General features: G+C 25.4%; 1 protein-coding gene across 1 annotated transcript; it reads right to left on the reverse strand.

The window, feature by feature from the left end:
* Positions 1–4030: 4030 nt before the first annotated feature.
* Positions 4031–8730, reverse strand: LOC137832258 (stem-specific protein TSJT1). Its single transcript, XM_068640318.2, has 5 exons — positions 8283–8730; positions 5544–5784; positions 5341–5461; positions 4933–5042; positions 4031–4288 (listed from the first exon to the last, which is right to left on the reverse strand). The coding sequence occupies exons 1-5, from the start codon at positions 8483–8485 to the stop codon at positions 4250–4252; spliced, it is 714 nt and encodes a 237-aa protein (XP_068496419.1). The 5' UTR covers positions 8486–8730; the 3' UTR covers positions 4031–4249.
* Positions 8731–16487: the final 7757 nt, after the last annotated feature.

Below are 16487 nucleotides of genomic sequence, written 5' to 3' on the forward strand. Positions count from 1 at the left end.
TACTATTGTTGAGACTAACAAAATTATTAGTATCTAAATTAGTTTCTATTATTGATAAATAATTTATAAATTGGTATCTAATTACATATCAAGGTTTTAGATACCAACTTTAGAATTTAAATAATTGGTAACTAAAACTTAGGTAGCTAATTAGATATCAATTTAGAAACTATTTATCAATAACAGAAACTAGTTTAGATACTAATATTTTTTAATTTTTTTTATAAAAAATTTTATGTTGGGCATCATTATGCTACTTGACAATAATAATATTTTTTTAGGTCTCTAAAATAGTATCTAATTTAGTCACTATAAAAAATAATAATTTTTTTTATCTAAAATTAGTTTCCATTTAATGGTTTTCTAATAGTGTTCATCTCAATTACATTTGTATCATCAACCCATTTAATTTTTACTAGGGAATTTTATTTTATTTTTCATCCAATTCAAAACTATAAAATCTTTTTGAGGTTGAGTTAGGCTTAAATTTCACTTCTTAATATGATATCAAAATCATTTAAAGTCTATCATAACAAGAGTTTGTTGGACCTATTGTGTCATCCGTTTCGGACCACCCATAATATATAGTTACACACACGAGTTGACAGGTCTTTGTGTGGGGAGGGTGTGTTGCAGATCTCACATCAACTATAAATGATTAGAACATTTCATAATATATAAGTGAGTGCAAATCTTATATGAGGTTAAGTTAGACTTAAATTCACTTCTTAATGTGAATTGATTCTCATTCAATATTAAGTATCATCTTATGATAAAAATTATTAAATAAAAACTAAATTTAGATACCAAAATAATTAGTTATTATATTGACTAAATTATATACCGTATTAGTATCTAAAGTAGTTTTTATAATTAATAAATATTTATAAAGTAATTTCTTAATTGGTAGCTAGCTATCAATCAATAAACTACTTTATAAATTTTTATTAATTATAGAAACATATCAATATTTTTTAATCTCTAAAATAGTATTTAATTTAGTCAATATAGTAACTAATTATTTTTTATCTCTACATTTAATTTAACAATTTTTTTTTGTTTCATCTTAATTATTCTTTTCCTTTCAATTAACAATTTAAAGTAATTTTTTTCTTTTAACTCCATGTGAAGACAAAAACTAATTATGTTTTGTTAAAGCAATAAGATCAATAAAATATCAATTTTTTATTGAATTGATATATTTACACTATTAAAAAATATAAATTAGTGAGCTAAAATTATAATAACCATTATAGTACATCCCTTTTTATAAATAGTTATTTAAATTTTAGTGAAAAAAACACAATGGTCAAATTTTCTCTTCAATTTTATACCGTCAATAGATAATGCAGAAAAATTCTATCCAAACACTACAAAGGAAAATTATTAAATAAAAATAACTTTAAAAACAACAAATAATTAATTACTATTACTAGATATTATTTTAAACACTAAAAAATTTATTAGTATATAAAGTATTTTTATTATTAATAAGTAATTTTTAAATTGATATTTAATTAACTACCAAATATTTTAAATTTTAAAATTAATAGCTAAAATATTAATAACTAATTAAAAAATAATTTAAAATCTATTTATTCATAATAGAAATTAATTTAAATATAATATTTTTTTTAATCTAAAAAATATATATAATTTAGTTAATATAATAATTACTATTTTTTTAAATTAATTTTTATTTAATAATTTTGTTTAGTGAAAGTCTTCAAACATATTAATAAAACATCATTTTTTTCCTAGAAACTATCCCTTGGTATTTACTTTTAACCTTTTTTTTCAGACTCATTTTTCATATAAAAAAAAACTCTCATGTTGCTCCATTCCTGTAGTGCATCAAGCATTATGAAGATCGGAAATATTTCTTAAATTGGTTCAACTCCGAAAGATTCCAATTTTACAACAAAAAATGTATTCTAGGGGCTGATTGTGAAGTATAATAATGTCATGTACAAAATTGTATTTTTATTTATTTTTCTTCAAAATGCTTACTGATTTTACTTATTTTTACTTTATTTGGTTTATATCATTGTATTTTTTAATTGTCTAATAAGAAGGATTTTGTGTTACATGCATATAATTCCTGTATATGTTTAATTGTGTTTATATTTATGAAAATATTTCAGTAAAATACTTAAATATTAATTACATTAAATATTATATTTAAAAAAAACACTAAATTAATCTCCAAATTATCACTAAATCAGCTATTAAAATTATTACTAATAAATCACTATAATTTTTTCAATAAAATTATTCATTATACATAACGACCACTATTTATTGCACACTATATAATCTAATCTTATTTATGATGATAAATATAAGTTTAGGGTTTAGGGTTTATATTACGTAATATTATAGGTCAAAGAGTGTCTTGTAAGGTAGGCTAAGTGAATCAAGTCATAATCAAATAATTTGATTTCTACTGGAATTGAGAGGAAGATTATCACATGATGCATCAATAATCGTGTGACTTAAGTCACGAGGATCAAGTCACAATCAAATTATGATGTTTGAGTTATTATGATTTTAAGGAGAAAAAATTTCATGGTGAACTATAGTTTTTAACTTAATAATAAATGTTCAATCTAATAATTAATATTAGACCTCAAACTTTCAATTTTAAGTTGTAATAACATATACTATATAAGTTAACTCCAAAGAGATCTATTAAAAGCATTGACATGTTAGATAAAAATATACTACTAAATAAAAGTGTTATCAAATTGATTAAATAAATATAATTAAAATATTTTTCTTAAAATTTATAAGGCAAAAATAAGTATAAAAAAATTTAAATACTATAGTTAATCCAAGATTTATCAATTTTTTTAAAGAAAAATATTTATGACATCCCTTGGCCATACTTCTCAAACTGGATTCTAAACCCTAGTCAATCTCTTTGGCAACATTAAGAATCACAGAATCTCTAGTTTCTTTGTAGTGTACCAATTCCCACTACGGAAAAACTTTTATTAAATAGGTTGAACACTTTATATATTAAAACTCTTAAAATGTCTTTTTAATCGTTTAAATATGAATTCACTGTTGCTATAGATGTAGATAATTGTAATCATCAATGATTCGTTAATGGAGAAAATATTACTTTTTCACATTTTTCTATAAGTGTATTAATTTGGGAAAGAAAGAAATTGGACAGGAAACTATTTGTTTTAGGGATGTAGAAAATAAATTTGGACAATGGTAAATTTAAGACATATGTTAACGTTTATAGGTTGTTAATTTGCTTAAAACAACGTCCAATAGATTTTTTAAAACATTTATTTCTTTTAACTGTCATCTTTTGCCTTTGTTACGCAAATAAATCCATACACTTTTTTGAGGAAAATAATCCTTCATACAATTTTCATAAAATTTCCTTCCATGTATATAATTTTTTTTACCACATATTAATTAGCTTACTTTGTATTGAACAAGTAATTACTATTTGTTTTAAAAGTTTTTATTAACAATCTAAAGGAAAAAGTTGTTGAAATTCAATTCCATGGTTTAAATGTTTTCCAAATTTGTCAAATCATTCAATTTTCTCAAAATATTTAAACACCAACTAAAACTTATTAGAGACACGGAAATGATTTTGGCAAGTCAACTAAAGAAACTCATTACCTCTCAGAATCTGTCATTGAAAAAGAAAAATCACATATAAAACTATATACATCATATAAACTCAAATATACGATATGTGAAACTTAATGAATCTGTTTCTTTGATGGATAGAAGAAAACATGCAGAGAGGGAAGAAAGGAGAAGATATGGCTCACTTTCTATTTCTTTGAACCTCTTTTCTATTTCATCTAAGGATATTTATAGATCAATAAAGTATTCCAGTCGCTTGTGATAAGATCACAAAAACGTGTTTTACTTTAGAAGAAATTTGTACCAAAATACATTTGTGATAAGAAAATTTGATAATTGAATTAGAAATTATTAGGTGGAAGATTATGAATCATCTTATGTGGACAAGCTTTAGAATAAGTACGAGAGAATGTGAGGGCCGAAGGCATATTCTTTTATTACATTAGAAAGCGCAACTGTACACGAAAAACATAGTAAATCCTATCTAATGAACAAAGTACACCATAACAAACTTTACTACCAGTCGCACTTTTCTCAAACCAAAAGGTATTTACATGGCCCATCTGCATGCCTTACAGTGACAAACACGTAAAAACATCACTCCATTAGTATACTGTATCCGAACATGGATCTAGTACTCTGTGGCTGCAAGAACTGCTGACCCCTCCACCTGATAATTCATCCAATCAAATACACAGAACAGATCACAAGAGATGTATTCAAGTTCATCTATGGAGAGAGCAACACAGACAAGAAATAAACCATGAATGCAAAAATCAATTTTGTAAGTCAAGCTTTAAGGAATTAAAAATAATATTTTGTGGTGTAGTTTCCAATTTCTTTTTTGTTAACCCAGGCCAAAGACTTTGTACCTAAACAAACCTGCCAACCACTTGCAAAACAAATCAAACATACATTCTAATTTTTTGTTTTTTTCTATTAGGGATGTTTCAAGGACAAGTGTGAGTATATTAAAATTTAGTTGCAGCTTGCAATACTAGTTACATAATTAATTTCAACTCTTAACTTTTTTAAACTCTAGAAAGAGATATGGAGATTGAGTTTAAATTAGTCTAATCCTTTCATTTTGGAAACCTAACCTTTGATTTAGTGCAATGTTCTGTATGCATGGCATTTTTATGAACTTCTGTTCTATTGTGTCTGACCTCACAGTTTTCCTTTGTACTAATGTGGTGTTAACCTCCTATTACTACTTGGACTGATTCTCTATTCTAAACAGATGAAAAGAATATCCTGCAAAGAGAGCTTTGAGTTGTAGCAGCAATAATATTTAAACTCTTGTCGTCTAGTTACCTTGAAGGTCGCACCCCAGATTTCCTCTTCCTCTGCAGGTACTGCAGTAATCTTATTCTTTGGATTCTCATAGCATCTCAGTCCTCCAACTGCTGTAGAGTAGAAACATCCTGTAAAATTCAGAGAATAACTAATGAGGGAATACTTACATTTTTGGGTATAAATAAGAAATAAAACATGGACAATGTCGTAGTATAAAATCTCCAAGACTTTTGTGCATGTAATATTTTTCATGTTTCCCCTGTTCTACTATTAAATCTGACATATTATGAATTATCATCACCTTAAAGGTGAGGGGGAGAACATCACTCTAGAATCACAAACTATAAGCACCTCTGTAGGTCACTTGTAACAAGTAGTTGTCAAAATGTTGAGAATTGTGATAGGCTCTGATAAAATTAAACACACCTTCAGGGAAAGAAGCAAGGGACTTGCCACAAGAACCTTTAAGCAAATCTGCATCATCAGCAAAAGCTACATATCCATCAGCTGTAATTCCCCAATAGAGAGGAACTTTACCAGCTTGATCCTGTAAAAAACAATCCAAGCCCAAGGTTGAGTAAAAAAGACTGAAGATCATGACAAATTGATGGGATTGTTAGATAACTTACAGAAGCCACAAAGAGGGTAGAAGTGGACTTGTCAAAAACTATAAAAGCAAAGTTCCCGCTGAGGTGACAAACAACACGGTTGGCAGGGTAGGGTGCTCGATCACGTAAAGCTTTGTAAGCCTCAATCACCAAAATCACTTCAGTGGCTGACTTGGCCAGTCCATACTGTTGTCTCAGGCTGCCCAAATTGTCAAGAGCCCCCTCAAACAAGCAGAATATTTCATCCTTAACAGCAAATGATCTGACATTTTACATTTTACAATTAACATTTAGACCATAAACGTATATAGATATATAGATAGATAAAATTCAATAAGAAACAGTGAAACAATATGCAATCTAGCTGAACCATCACATGTCTTACACTACCATAGTTATTATATATTGACCTAAAACAAATAGTAGTTGAGATACAAAGTGCACAATTTACCTCAAAGTGGTGTGCTACTTTCAATGCCTATATGGGATGGGATGATAAGAAGAAGGATGTGCTCAAAGTCTCAAACACAAAGGTAAACTTTGCATTGCCCTTTTAATTTTCAATTCAAAAGCTTCATTTGTACCACTACTCCTATCAAGCATCATCTAAGTGACACTTCTCTTCCCACAAACAAAGTCCACATTTCAAAGTACTCAATTGTCTTAATTAGTTTATATGAGTAACCTAGTTCTTTTTTATGAGAAAAAGTTGGTAAAGATTAATTATGTCATTCACCTTCACACAAAAGAAAGAGAAGAATAAGACATCCAACCTAATCTTGTAACTACACTGCTTAAATGTTTTAGTATATTTGTGTAAATGTTTTAAATAAAAATAGCAAATTTTAAATAAAAGTTATCCATCCTACTTTTGATTAAGAAAACTTCTTGACAAATGAATCAAAAATGAAAACTTGATGACAAGAATATAAATAGCTTAATCAAAGTGTTTTCAATCTTCTGGGTCCACAAGCATAATCTATGTTATCCTTATCCTTTTATCTCATTCATCCTCTTTGGACCAAAAAAGCAAAATAATAAAATGAAAATAACAGTTCAGCCAATAAAAGTCAACATTTTGAAGTGAAAAAAGCAAACCCAATGTATAGACTAATAATTGAACTAGAACCCACCACTTAGAGCATCCACTAAAATTTTCATTTTTTGTGACAAAGAAAACAAATAAAAGGCATACACACTAATTATCAATAAATAACATGGAACTTACTTATAATATTAACTGATCCTATCATCAAATTTATTTATTTTACTTGCACTAATTTGATCAAAATTTTCCTAATAACACTTTCTAAAAAAAGACCAAGTCCGGTTTTTACAAAACCACGTAGACCATGGAAATGGATTCAACAACTCAATCTAGATCCACAAACTGTATCCTAAAAGAAAGCTGGTAAAAAATCCTAAATATTTCATTAATGATATAAGTTGATAATCATGCACATTCAAAATTATATAAAAGGATAAATTATTTTTTAAAAATTTATAAAGAATCTATATTATGTTTTTTTTAAAATAACAGTATTTGATGAAATCCTGATCAGAATGACTAGTCAGACTGCAAAACTGAGGAATCGGTCTGAAAAAAATCAATTAAAGAAATTAAAATTCATCAAAAAATAATAATCTGTAAAAAAAATTATGTTGTTCAATAAAACAATAATTTTATACAACCATTTCTATTTTTTGAAAATAAAAAATAACAAACAAATTATTTTAATATAATTATATGATTAACATATTTTTATATTATCAAAATTTAAATATTATGATTTTTTTTCATATATGTATTAAACATTAAAACTTATAACATAAAAAAAAGTAGTGATAATATACAATAAAATACTTACATATTAATTATTTTGTTAATATTAGTTTGACAACTTTCAATTGATTTAATTTATGATTAAACTTTTAAGATTGAAATTAAGTTGTGATAACCTCAAATAGGTGTTTGGTTTTAAAAAGTCTTGAAAATAAAGATAGAGATGGATGATGATGAAATTATTACTTTATAAATCAGATCACCCACCCACCCACTCCAAACCGATACTAATACTCAAAATGACTCATTTTCTAAACTGTCAGTCTTTTTTTTTATGCTGCCTTCCACATAATGATTCAATTTCACTGTATTACTATTTATTTCTATTTTTTCAATTCTATTTATTATCTCAATATTTGCACTATTTCATAAATTTTTAGGAAAATTTAAGAAAGAAAGAGGAATCATCCATGTCTTTTGGATTTGACAAAATTTAATTTAATAATTGAAAGATTTAATGAAAAAACAATGTTGAATTATTCTTCATGGTATTTTTTTTTTTTTGAAGAGTGAGCTTTGTAAAGAGAAATAAGAAGAAAATTTTAAATTTATATGATATTGCTTTTTTATTGTAAAAAGTATATACCTGTGTAATTTTTTAATTTAGTTTCTTCCTGAAACTCCTAGAATATGCAATAAATGTAGTCCGTGATCGGAATGATAGACTCATGAATTAGCAGCAGCAAACTTTTTCCACCAAACATGTTCTCACATGATTTATACTAACAACAACAGATCAGATACGATCCTTCCATTTTGTGTCAGAAATCTTTAGAATTAAGGAATTGATTAATTCCATTTTCTTAAACTATAATTTTTAAAAGCTCTTCCTCTTAAGTTTTATCGATAACAACGAAATTTTTGCCAGAGTATGGTGAAATTTATAAAATTTATGAAATTACAAAATCTTTAAATACCTGGGATGCCATGGGGACTCGCTGTGGTGTGTGTAAGCCAACTGCACGTGTTCTCCCACTTGTAGTGACACTGCGGAAGCTTGGCTATCCACGAACCGTTTCAGCAGCTTTTCGGCGGTTGTTTTTGGGGACGGTGTTCGGCTGCCCGCGGCCACCAATTCTTCCGGTGGTGACACCACAGAACTGCTGAAGATTCCTAACATTTTTTTCTCTCACTAAAAAACAGAAAATAAAAATAAGAAAAATAAAAAAAAAATTGTTTTAGCTCTCTTGCTAAAGTACACGCTACTGAGTATGGGATGGGAAGTGCGTGTGCAGTGTGGGTTTCGTTATAAAGATGAGGAATGAGGGCAGTGCGGTCATTTTGGAGATAAATTAACAATTAAAAACTGTTGTATCTTTGTGAATAACTACGTCTTTATGGGTTGAAGAAAATAAATTGTTCCTTGGTAGGGCCCATACGATGGTGATGATGTTTTGAGCACGAGAATCAGGATCAGATACCTTTGGCTTTAGCCATTGTGATTATCATTACTCGGCAGGGTATCATCACCGTTTGTTTTGTGGATAGGGACCCAGGGATGGAATGCAGTTATCTGCTGCGGAAGCGTCCAGAATTGCTTTTGTTTGCACCTTCCTACCATGTCAGATACTTTCTATGCATGATTTTTTCCTTTATTACTAGGTTTTTCATTACTATGCACTGGGAGTTGGTAAAACTCACAATTGGATTACCTTGTGTCAACATTGTTATGAAGTATCACATTGCTTGTTTATTTCTTAATTTTCCTTCAAGTTCTTAATCTTTTGCCATGTTAAAATGATTTCCCTTTTTTCTTGTGGATTTAAATGTTTCTGAGATTTTCAAATTCTCTTCCAAGGCTAAAATATCTGTAATATTTTTATTTTTTTAAATATCTGTAATATATTCTCTTTCCAACCAAAAACAAAGGAAAAACAGAAGGACACTGTACAATGACTAACCAAAACAGCTAAAATCCAAGATCTAATTAAGAATCTGTTTTGTCCCTAGAGAAAGAAAGGAATGATGATGATGATTTGATCCAGAAAGAAAAAAAATATGAAAATTGAGATATTAATTAGTGATTTATCTTTTTACATAAAAATAAGAAGAGATGTGAGAAAGTAAAAACATAATCAAGGTGTAGAACATAATTTTTTATTTTGTCTGATGAATTTTTTGATAATGTAAAATAAGTATGAGTTTTAAATAGATAAATAAAATAACTATGATAAGAAATAAATAATAAAAATTAAATAATGTTATAATAAAAAGTATTTATCTTTATTTATCTTCAATAAGTTATATTTTTACTTAATTTTTTGTTAAAACAAGTGTTTTATTTCATCCTATATCCTAAATTTTTTAATTATTTTATTTTATCTTAATGAGTTAAATATAATAGTTATATTTATTTATATAATAAACTTATTTAAATATAATTTTGTATTATTGTTTCTATATTTAATATATATAATGTTAGAGGAGTGATATAGATAATGAATTTGAATAAAAGAGAAGAAAAAAAACATAACTATTGTGGAGTAATTAAGTGTGTGCATGAGGTTTTTTTTTCTCTTTTTTTATTGAAAGATAAGCTTTATTTAAAAAAATAAAAAAGATTTTAAAGTTTATAAGTTTATTTGTTCTAAATCTTATTATTTTTTTTTTTTAAATTCTCTATACTTTCTAAAATAGTAAAATAGGTTTTTGGTTGTGATTATGCTATTGAGTTGTGGTTTTAATGAGCTATAAGGCTAGGTAGGGAGTTTTTTTAACCAATCCTTTGTATTAGACACTCTCTACCCATATGCTTTTATTTTGTTTTTTTTTTTCTTTGTTATTGGATCAATTATTTTTACCTTGAATATATTATTTAATGAATTATTAACTAGTAAATGGTCACTCTAATCAACTGGAATTTATTCACTCCTTTTAATTTTAAGCATAAAAAGGGAAAAAGATAATTTAATGACTTTTTTTCTCAATTTCTTAAATCAATCACGTTAAAGCAAATTAAATCAAGTTAATAAATTTTATTAAAATGTTTGTTAAAGAATAGTATTATATTAATATAATTTTTTATTATTTGTTTTAAATATAACAACTTCACTAAAGTATACTAGATATTAAAAAAATATGTATCGAGTTGAGAGTCTAATAATTGTCAATAAGTATTTGAAATATTATCAACATCAACATCAAGAATAAAAAATAAAGTGTTTAAGTTGTTAAATCGTGATGGTTAAGCTTAATGATTGTGTTTCATTCATATCTTTACGTGTTTATTAAAAATATTAATTAATCTTAGGAGAACTAGTAAGGATGAGACTGAAAGCAATATATATTACACAAGTTGGAATATATGTTATTTTTTTATTGGGAGGAGAATCTAATAAATTATATAATATAAAATCTAAAATGTAATAAGATTAAAATATATGAGTCTAGTTTTTATATTTATAATATATGTGAACTTAGTTTTCTAATTTCTAAAGATATGTTATTTTAGTTATTTTTATTTGATATTTAATGACAATTTTTTTTCCATCATAAAATTATAAAATAATTTCATGATATTATTTTTTATATTTAAATTTAATATTTAATAATTTCTACCTTAAGTTAATAAAAAACTAAAATCGTATGTTTTTAAAATTAAAAACTGAATTTAACTATTTAAAAATATAAAAAATAAAGATAAATTAAAAAAATACAGGAAAAAAAACATATTATTTTCCTATAATATATGTTTTAGTATTAACGATAAATTTTTTTATCAACTCACGATTATTATAATATATTTGAGGTTTTGAAGTTTTCCGAATACTATGGCTATCAACGTTTTAAGTGATAAAATTAAAAATATTGAACTAAGTTTTTTAATAAAATTACTATTCATATTCACAATAAGGAATAAATTTGTAAAAGGAGGTTGCTTAGGTATATGGGTGGATCATGCTCACACCTCATGAGAATCTATAAACTTTATCTCCTTCCTTTTTCAATGTCAAGCTCCATTACGTTATGTATGATAAATGTCAACTAAAATTGACATAACAACCAATTCTTATTTTTTAAAATATACAAGTTTAATTATTTTTGTTAATCTAATTTTTCTACTAGTAAATAATTTATAAAAATTTATAGTTATTTACTAAATTTTAAGATGTGTTTTGATTTTAATAAACATATTTGTTTTTTCATAAGAGAGTAAGCGGACACTTAACCTAGAACCTAGAAAAAAGTACTATTGTATTAAGAGATTTAATTAAGTTACAATTTTAATTTGATTTTAACATATTTAATGTGTTGAATACTCTATACTCCTAAATAATTAAGAACTACTTTTAAGTTAATTTTGAATAAATAACTACATCATCTCTTGAAAGTATTGAAAGTAGAAAACATTGTTGCATTAACCATTAAATTGAAACTATAAAAAAATTGAATGTATAAAAACAATCATATAATCCAAAAATTTAAGGAAAAGTGCATAAAGTTATAATATTGAAATTTAGATATTATAAAATGACTGTAATTAATTAATTTTAAATATTATTTAACATATGTGATTTCTCTTAAAAAAATCATGAAATATAAACTAATTTTAGAAATAAAAAATAATTAATTATTATACTGATTAAATTAAAGACTATTTTAAAAAATAATTTTTTATTTATTTTTAAATTAGTTTCTATTATTATTAAATAATTTTTAAATTAGTATCTAATTAGTTAACAATCTATCAATAATATGAGTGAAAAAAAAAACTTTAAAAGTTTGTTTTAAAATTTGAATTGTGATTATTTTTATTTATATAATTTATAATTATGTATTAAGAATATTCTCGAAAAACAACTTTAATCTTATAAAATACATGTATTATAATAATTAAATATATTTTTGAGTGTTGCATTACCATCCTCGTCACTACTTGCAAGATATTTCAATTTCATTTTTAAATACTGATTTGTTTTTTAAACAGAGGTATTTTAGATACAAATTATTTAAATAATTTCTTTGAAAGTAATAAAAAAAATGGAACGTGTCCGTATTTGTTTTTAAATGCTCTAATAAAATTTTGATGTCTCAATCACCGACAAATATGGTGAGAAAACTAACGCTATAGTTACTTAAAATATTATTATAGTTTTTTAGATATTTTTTCATTCATTTTTAGTCATTTTCCAAAGTTGTATGTTAATTTTTTTTTTAAATATAATACAAATTTATGCAAATACAAGTTTTAATGAGCAGAAACACACACTATGGTTAAATATTTTGTTGTATTATTATATTTTTCTTTTAATTTCACTTAACAATGTTAACTTTTCTTAATCTTTTTTAGAAGAATTAAATTAATATGATAAAAATTGATGATAATAACTATAACTCACGACATACATATTTTTATAAAAGTTTTTATGTTAAACATTACTATGTAACTTACATCTCAGTTAGACTCACAGTTCAATTAACAATAATCATATGGCAGCATAAGAAAAAAATATTATTAAAAAAATACAAAAATATGGGAAACTAGAACTAGACCAAAACTTATATGTTAACAAAAATGATATATATATATACATACCTATTTATAAATAATTTTAAGAACAGATTAGATGAAAGCCTATTATATCAATGAAATGATTATCTATGAATAAATATTAAATTAGCCAACTTATTAGCATACACATTCCCTTCGTGAAAAATATGGGTAACCTTAAGACAAGTATTTCATCGATTACAAAACATTAGTCTTAGCAGTAAACGCAGCACAAACCAATGCAGAATCACATTTAATCCAGACATTAGTAAGCCTCATCTTTAACTCCATAAAACTCAACAACCATAGCAATATGAACTTCAAGAAATGCAGAAAAAGCACCAATAAACCTCCTATACTTCCACGAAAAATACCTCCACAAATAGCAATATCAGATATCCCAAACAACGCCCCGTCAATGTTAATTTTAACTCAGTCTGATGAATGAAACTTTCATCTAACAGGAAGAGGATGAAGAACTTTATCACTACAAGTATTAATACAAAAAATCTTAATTAAGTTGAAATCCAACATATCATTATTCATTTAAGCTTTAGATAAATTTTTCACTAAACAAGTTAAATCTATAATTGCCGAAATAGCCCTAAAAACCTTAATCTTATCTTGAAATCTAGCATAATTTCTCATACGTCATATCATTCAAATAAAAAAAAGTTATCACAACAAGTTTAATTAATTTAACCAAAAGACTATTATCACTCTTGATAAAATAAAGAAGACCATCCTTATTAGATAAATGAAAAATAAGAAAAATCTGTCGAACTCAATTCTAAATATGTAAAACATTAGAACATTAAAAAAAAATATTGAATAGATTTTTCATATTTTCACAAAACTTATGAAAATATTTATTTTGAATATGTTCATATGTAAGTGTATGGAAAACTTTTGACAAAATTTTGAAAGAAACTCATGACATACACTATATAAATAATAAATAATCAATTAAAATATTAACTTATTAATAAAATAAGATACTAACAACAAATATTATTACGTGTCACTATATTCCTGCTATGAAAGTTATAGATGACATTGTATTAACTTATTTTAAAAAAAAATGGAATTATATTGAAATTATTAAAAAAATGAAAAAAGTAGAATAATAAAATAGAAAGTTTATTTAACCTATTGAATATTAAATAAATGTAGTGACTCTTGTTTATAGGGACAGTAACAGTATGTACAAGTGTCAAATCATTAAGGTTACGGCTAGAAAGTTTTTTTAACCTATTGAATATTAAATATTAAATTTTATTATTTATAAAAAATGTGTGTTTTCAATTTAATTAATTATTAAAATAAAATAAAAAAACGTAACGGAGAGAAAGAAGTTATTTATTTATTTATTTATATAAGAATGATTCCTTTTGAGATAAACACGCATTGTTATTGAAAGTCTTTTCCCTCCCTACTGCTGAGGGTGATGGGGTTGAAATTGGATCTTTGAGGCTTTATATTTTGTCTCGTCTTCGTCTTCAACTTGATTCTTATCTGTTATGTCATGCTTGAATCTCTTCATCAATTTCCATATTTCCACCTTTCCATAACCAATCACATTCAAACATTGCTCCTTCATCTTACCCAAACCGACTATTTTATCATAATAGATACTATAATTTTTTAACAAAATTATAAACGCAAATTTTAATTAAAACTTATGAGTAAAATGTTCAAATTGATGACCTAAAATATTCTTAAAAGTATAATACGGAAAAATAATAAATAAACTTATCAAAAAATTAAAATATTATATATATAATTTTTAAGAGTCTTTTCATATTATTTGTCTAAATTTTTAATTTATGTATGTTAATTTTATTTCACGGAGAAATTATTTTTTCCCTTTTTTTCTCTACAAGATATTAGGGAGAAGCTCTTGATCAAACATATACTTGTAAAGCTTCATATCTGTTTTCCTTTCTTTATTACGATATCTTATTTTCTTGTAATTGAAGTTGTTAATATTTGATTAGTTTGCATATACTTTGATAATTTCGTATTTAACTTATAATGATATTGTATTTATGTAACTATCAGAGAATTAGCATGTTTGGAGAATGTAAGTTGAAGACATTGATAAAATGAAAATCCAAATGAGGAAAAGTGAAAGCAAGAAAAAGTAGTGGCATTGAGTTGGCGGTGGGTTCCAGGTGCAGAGTGCAAGGTGTTATAAATAATTGAAACTCATCAAGCATCAAAATCGTTATCTAAACTCTCAAATCGTGGTCTGAGGTGGGGTTAGATACCTTCGTTGCTCTGCAACCAATATTCCAATCAATCAATGTATATATATCAAAGTGAGACTTAAAAAGAAAAAGAAAAAAAGTGTGAAGTGATAATATTCATTTTTTAATTATTCAAAACCAATATTCACATTATTCAGGTTAGTTTTTTTTTATAATAATTAAACAAATTTAAACTTGAATTTGTTGAGGACTAGATTAGAGAAAAAAATATTTTATAATATATAAGTGAGTGTAAATTTTACCTTATAAATTATAAACTTGTTTTATAAGATTGAGTTAGATTTAAAATTCACTTTTTAATATGGTATCAGAGTTATTTCTGAGTTTATCCTAATAAAAGCTTGATTGGGCTTATCAAGCCACCCGCTATAGAACCGTTATCGGACCATTAATAATATATAGTCTCATACACGAGTTGGTAGCCTTGTGAGAAGAGTGTGTTGGAGATCACACATCAACTAGAGATAAGGACATCTCATAATATATAAGTAAATGCAAACTTTGTCTTATAAGTCAGTTTTATAAAATTGAGTTAAACTTAAAGTTCACTTATTAATAGAGTTTGATTTCGATTAGTTAAATAAGTCAATACAAAGTTTATTAACTTGACTTTGAAAGCTTAAAAATAATTTGTTTATTTAAATTGATTGTTAGAGTTTTATTTTATTTTTTTATTAATAATTTCAATTGGCTGATTTTGTATTGTCAATGGACGGAGGGTTTTTATCACTTTCTCTTCTCTGTGAATATGTTGGTAAATTATAAATAATATTTGATTGGCAAAGAAAGCTTGTGTTACTTTATATTAAGATTTAGTTAGAACTCTTAAATGAGGATTAAAGTTGGTTAATCTTGATACCCTTTCTTTTATTTGTAACTCCTTATTTTTTTATGTTCATGCTTTCTTTTATTATCTCAAATTCATATTTGTACTAAACAAATTTGTAAAATCCAATTAATCTGATCCCTCTAATGAGATTTGTTGGACAAAATGGGATTGGGTTGATGTCCAGATTGAAAACAAATTAACTCTCACTATAATAAATTACTTATTTATTGACATAATTTGGCCGATGAATTTGATTTATTAAATAAATATAAATTACTACCATGTTTATAAGTGGTTGGTTAAATGATAATATGTAAAATCTTTTTTTGGAAAATTTGTTTGAAAATATGATGCAACGAGATGGGAAGATTTTGGATCGGGGATTACTAACGGATTCTTTCGTCGAGGAGTGTAAGGATCTAGAAAATAACCTTAGAGTAAAAGTGGTATATTTTAAATGATACCTGAGTATTTTATTATTAAAATGAAAATGACATATAAATAGAAAATTCAGTTATTCAGGTTTCATTTT

The sequence above is a fragment of the Phaseolus vulgaris genome, chromosome 6, assembly GCF_051622355.1.
Source record: "Phaseolus vulgaris cultivar YP4 chromosome 6, ASM5162235v1, whole genome shotgun sequence".
Classification (NCBI taxonomy): domain Eukaryota; kingdom Viridiplantae; phylum Streptophyta; class Magnoliopsida; order Fabales; family Fabaceae; genus Phaseolus; species Phaseolus vulgaris.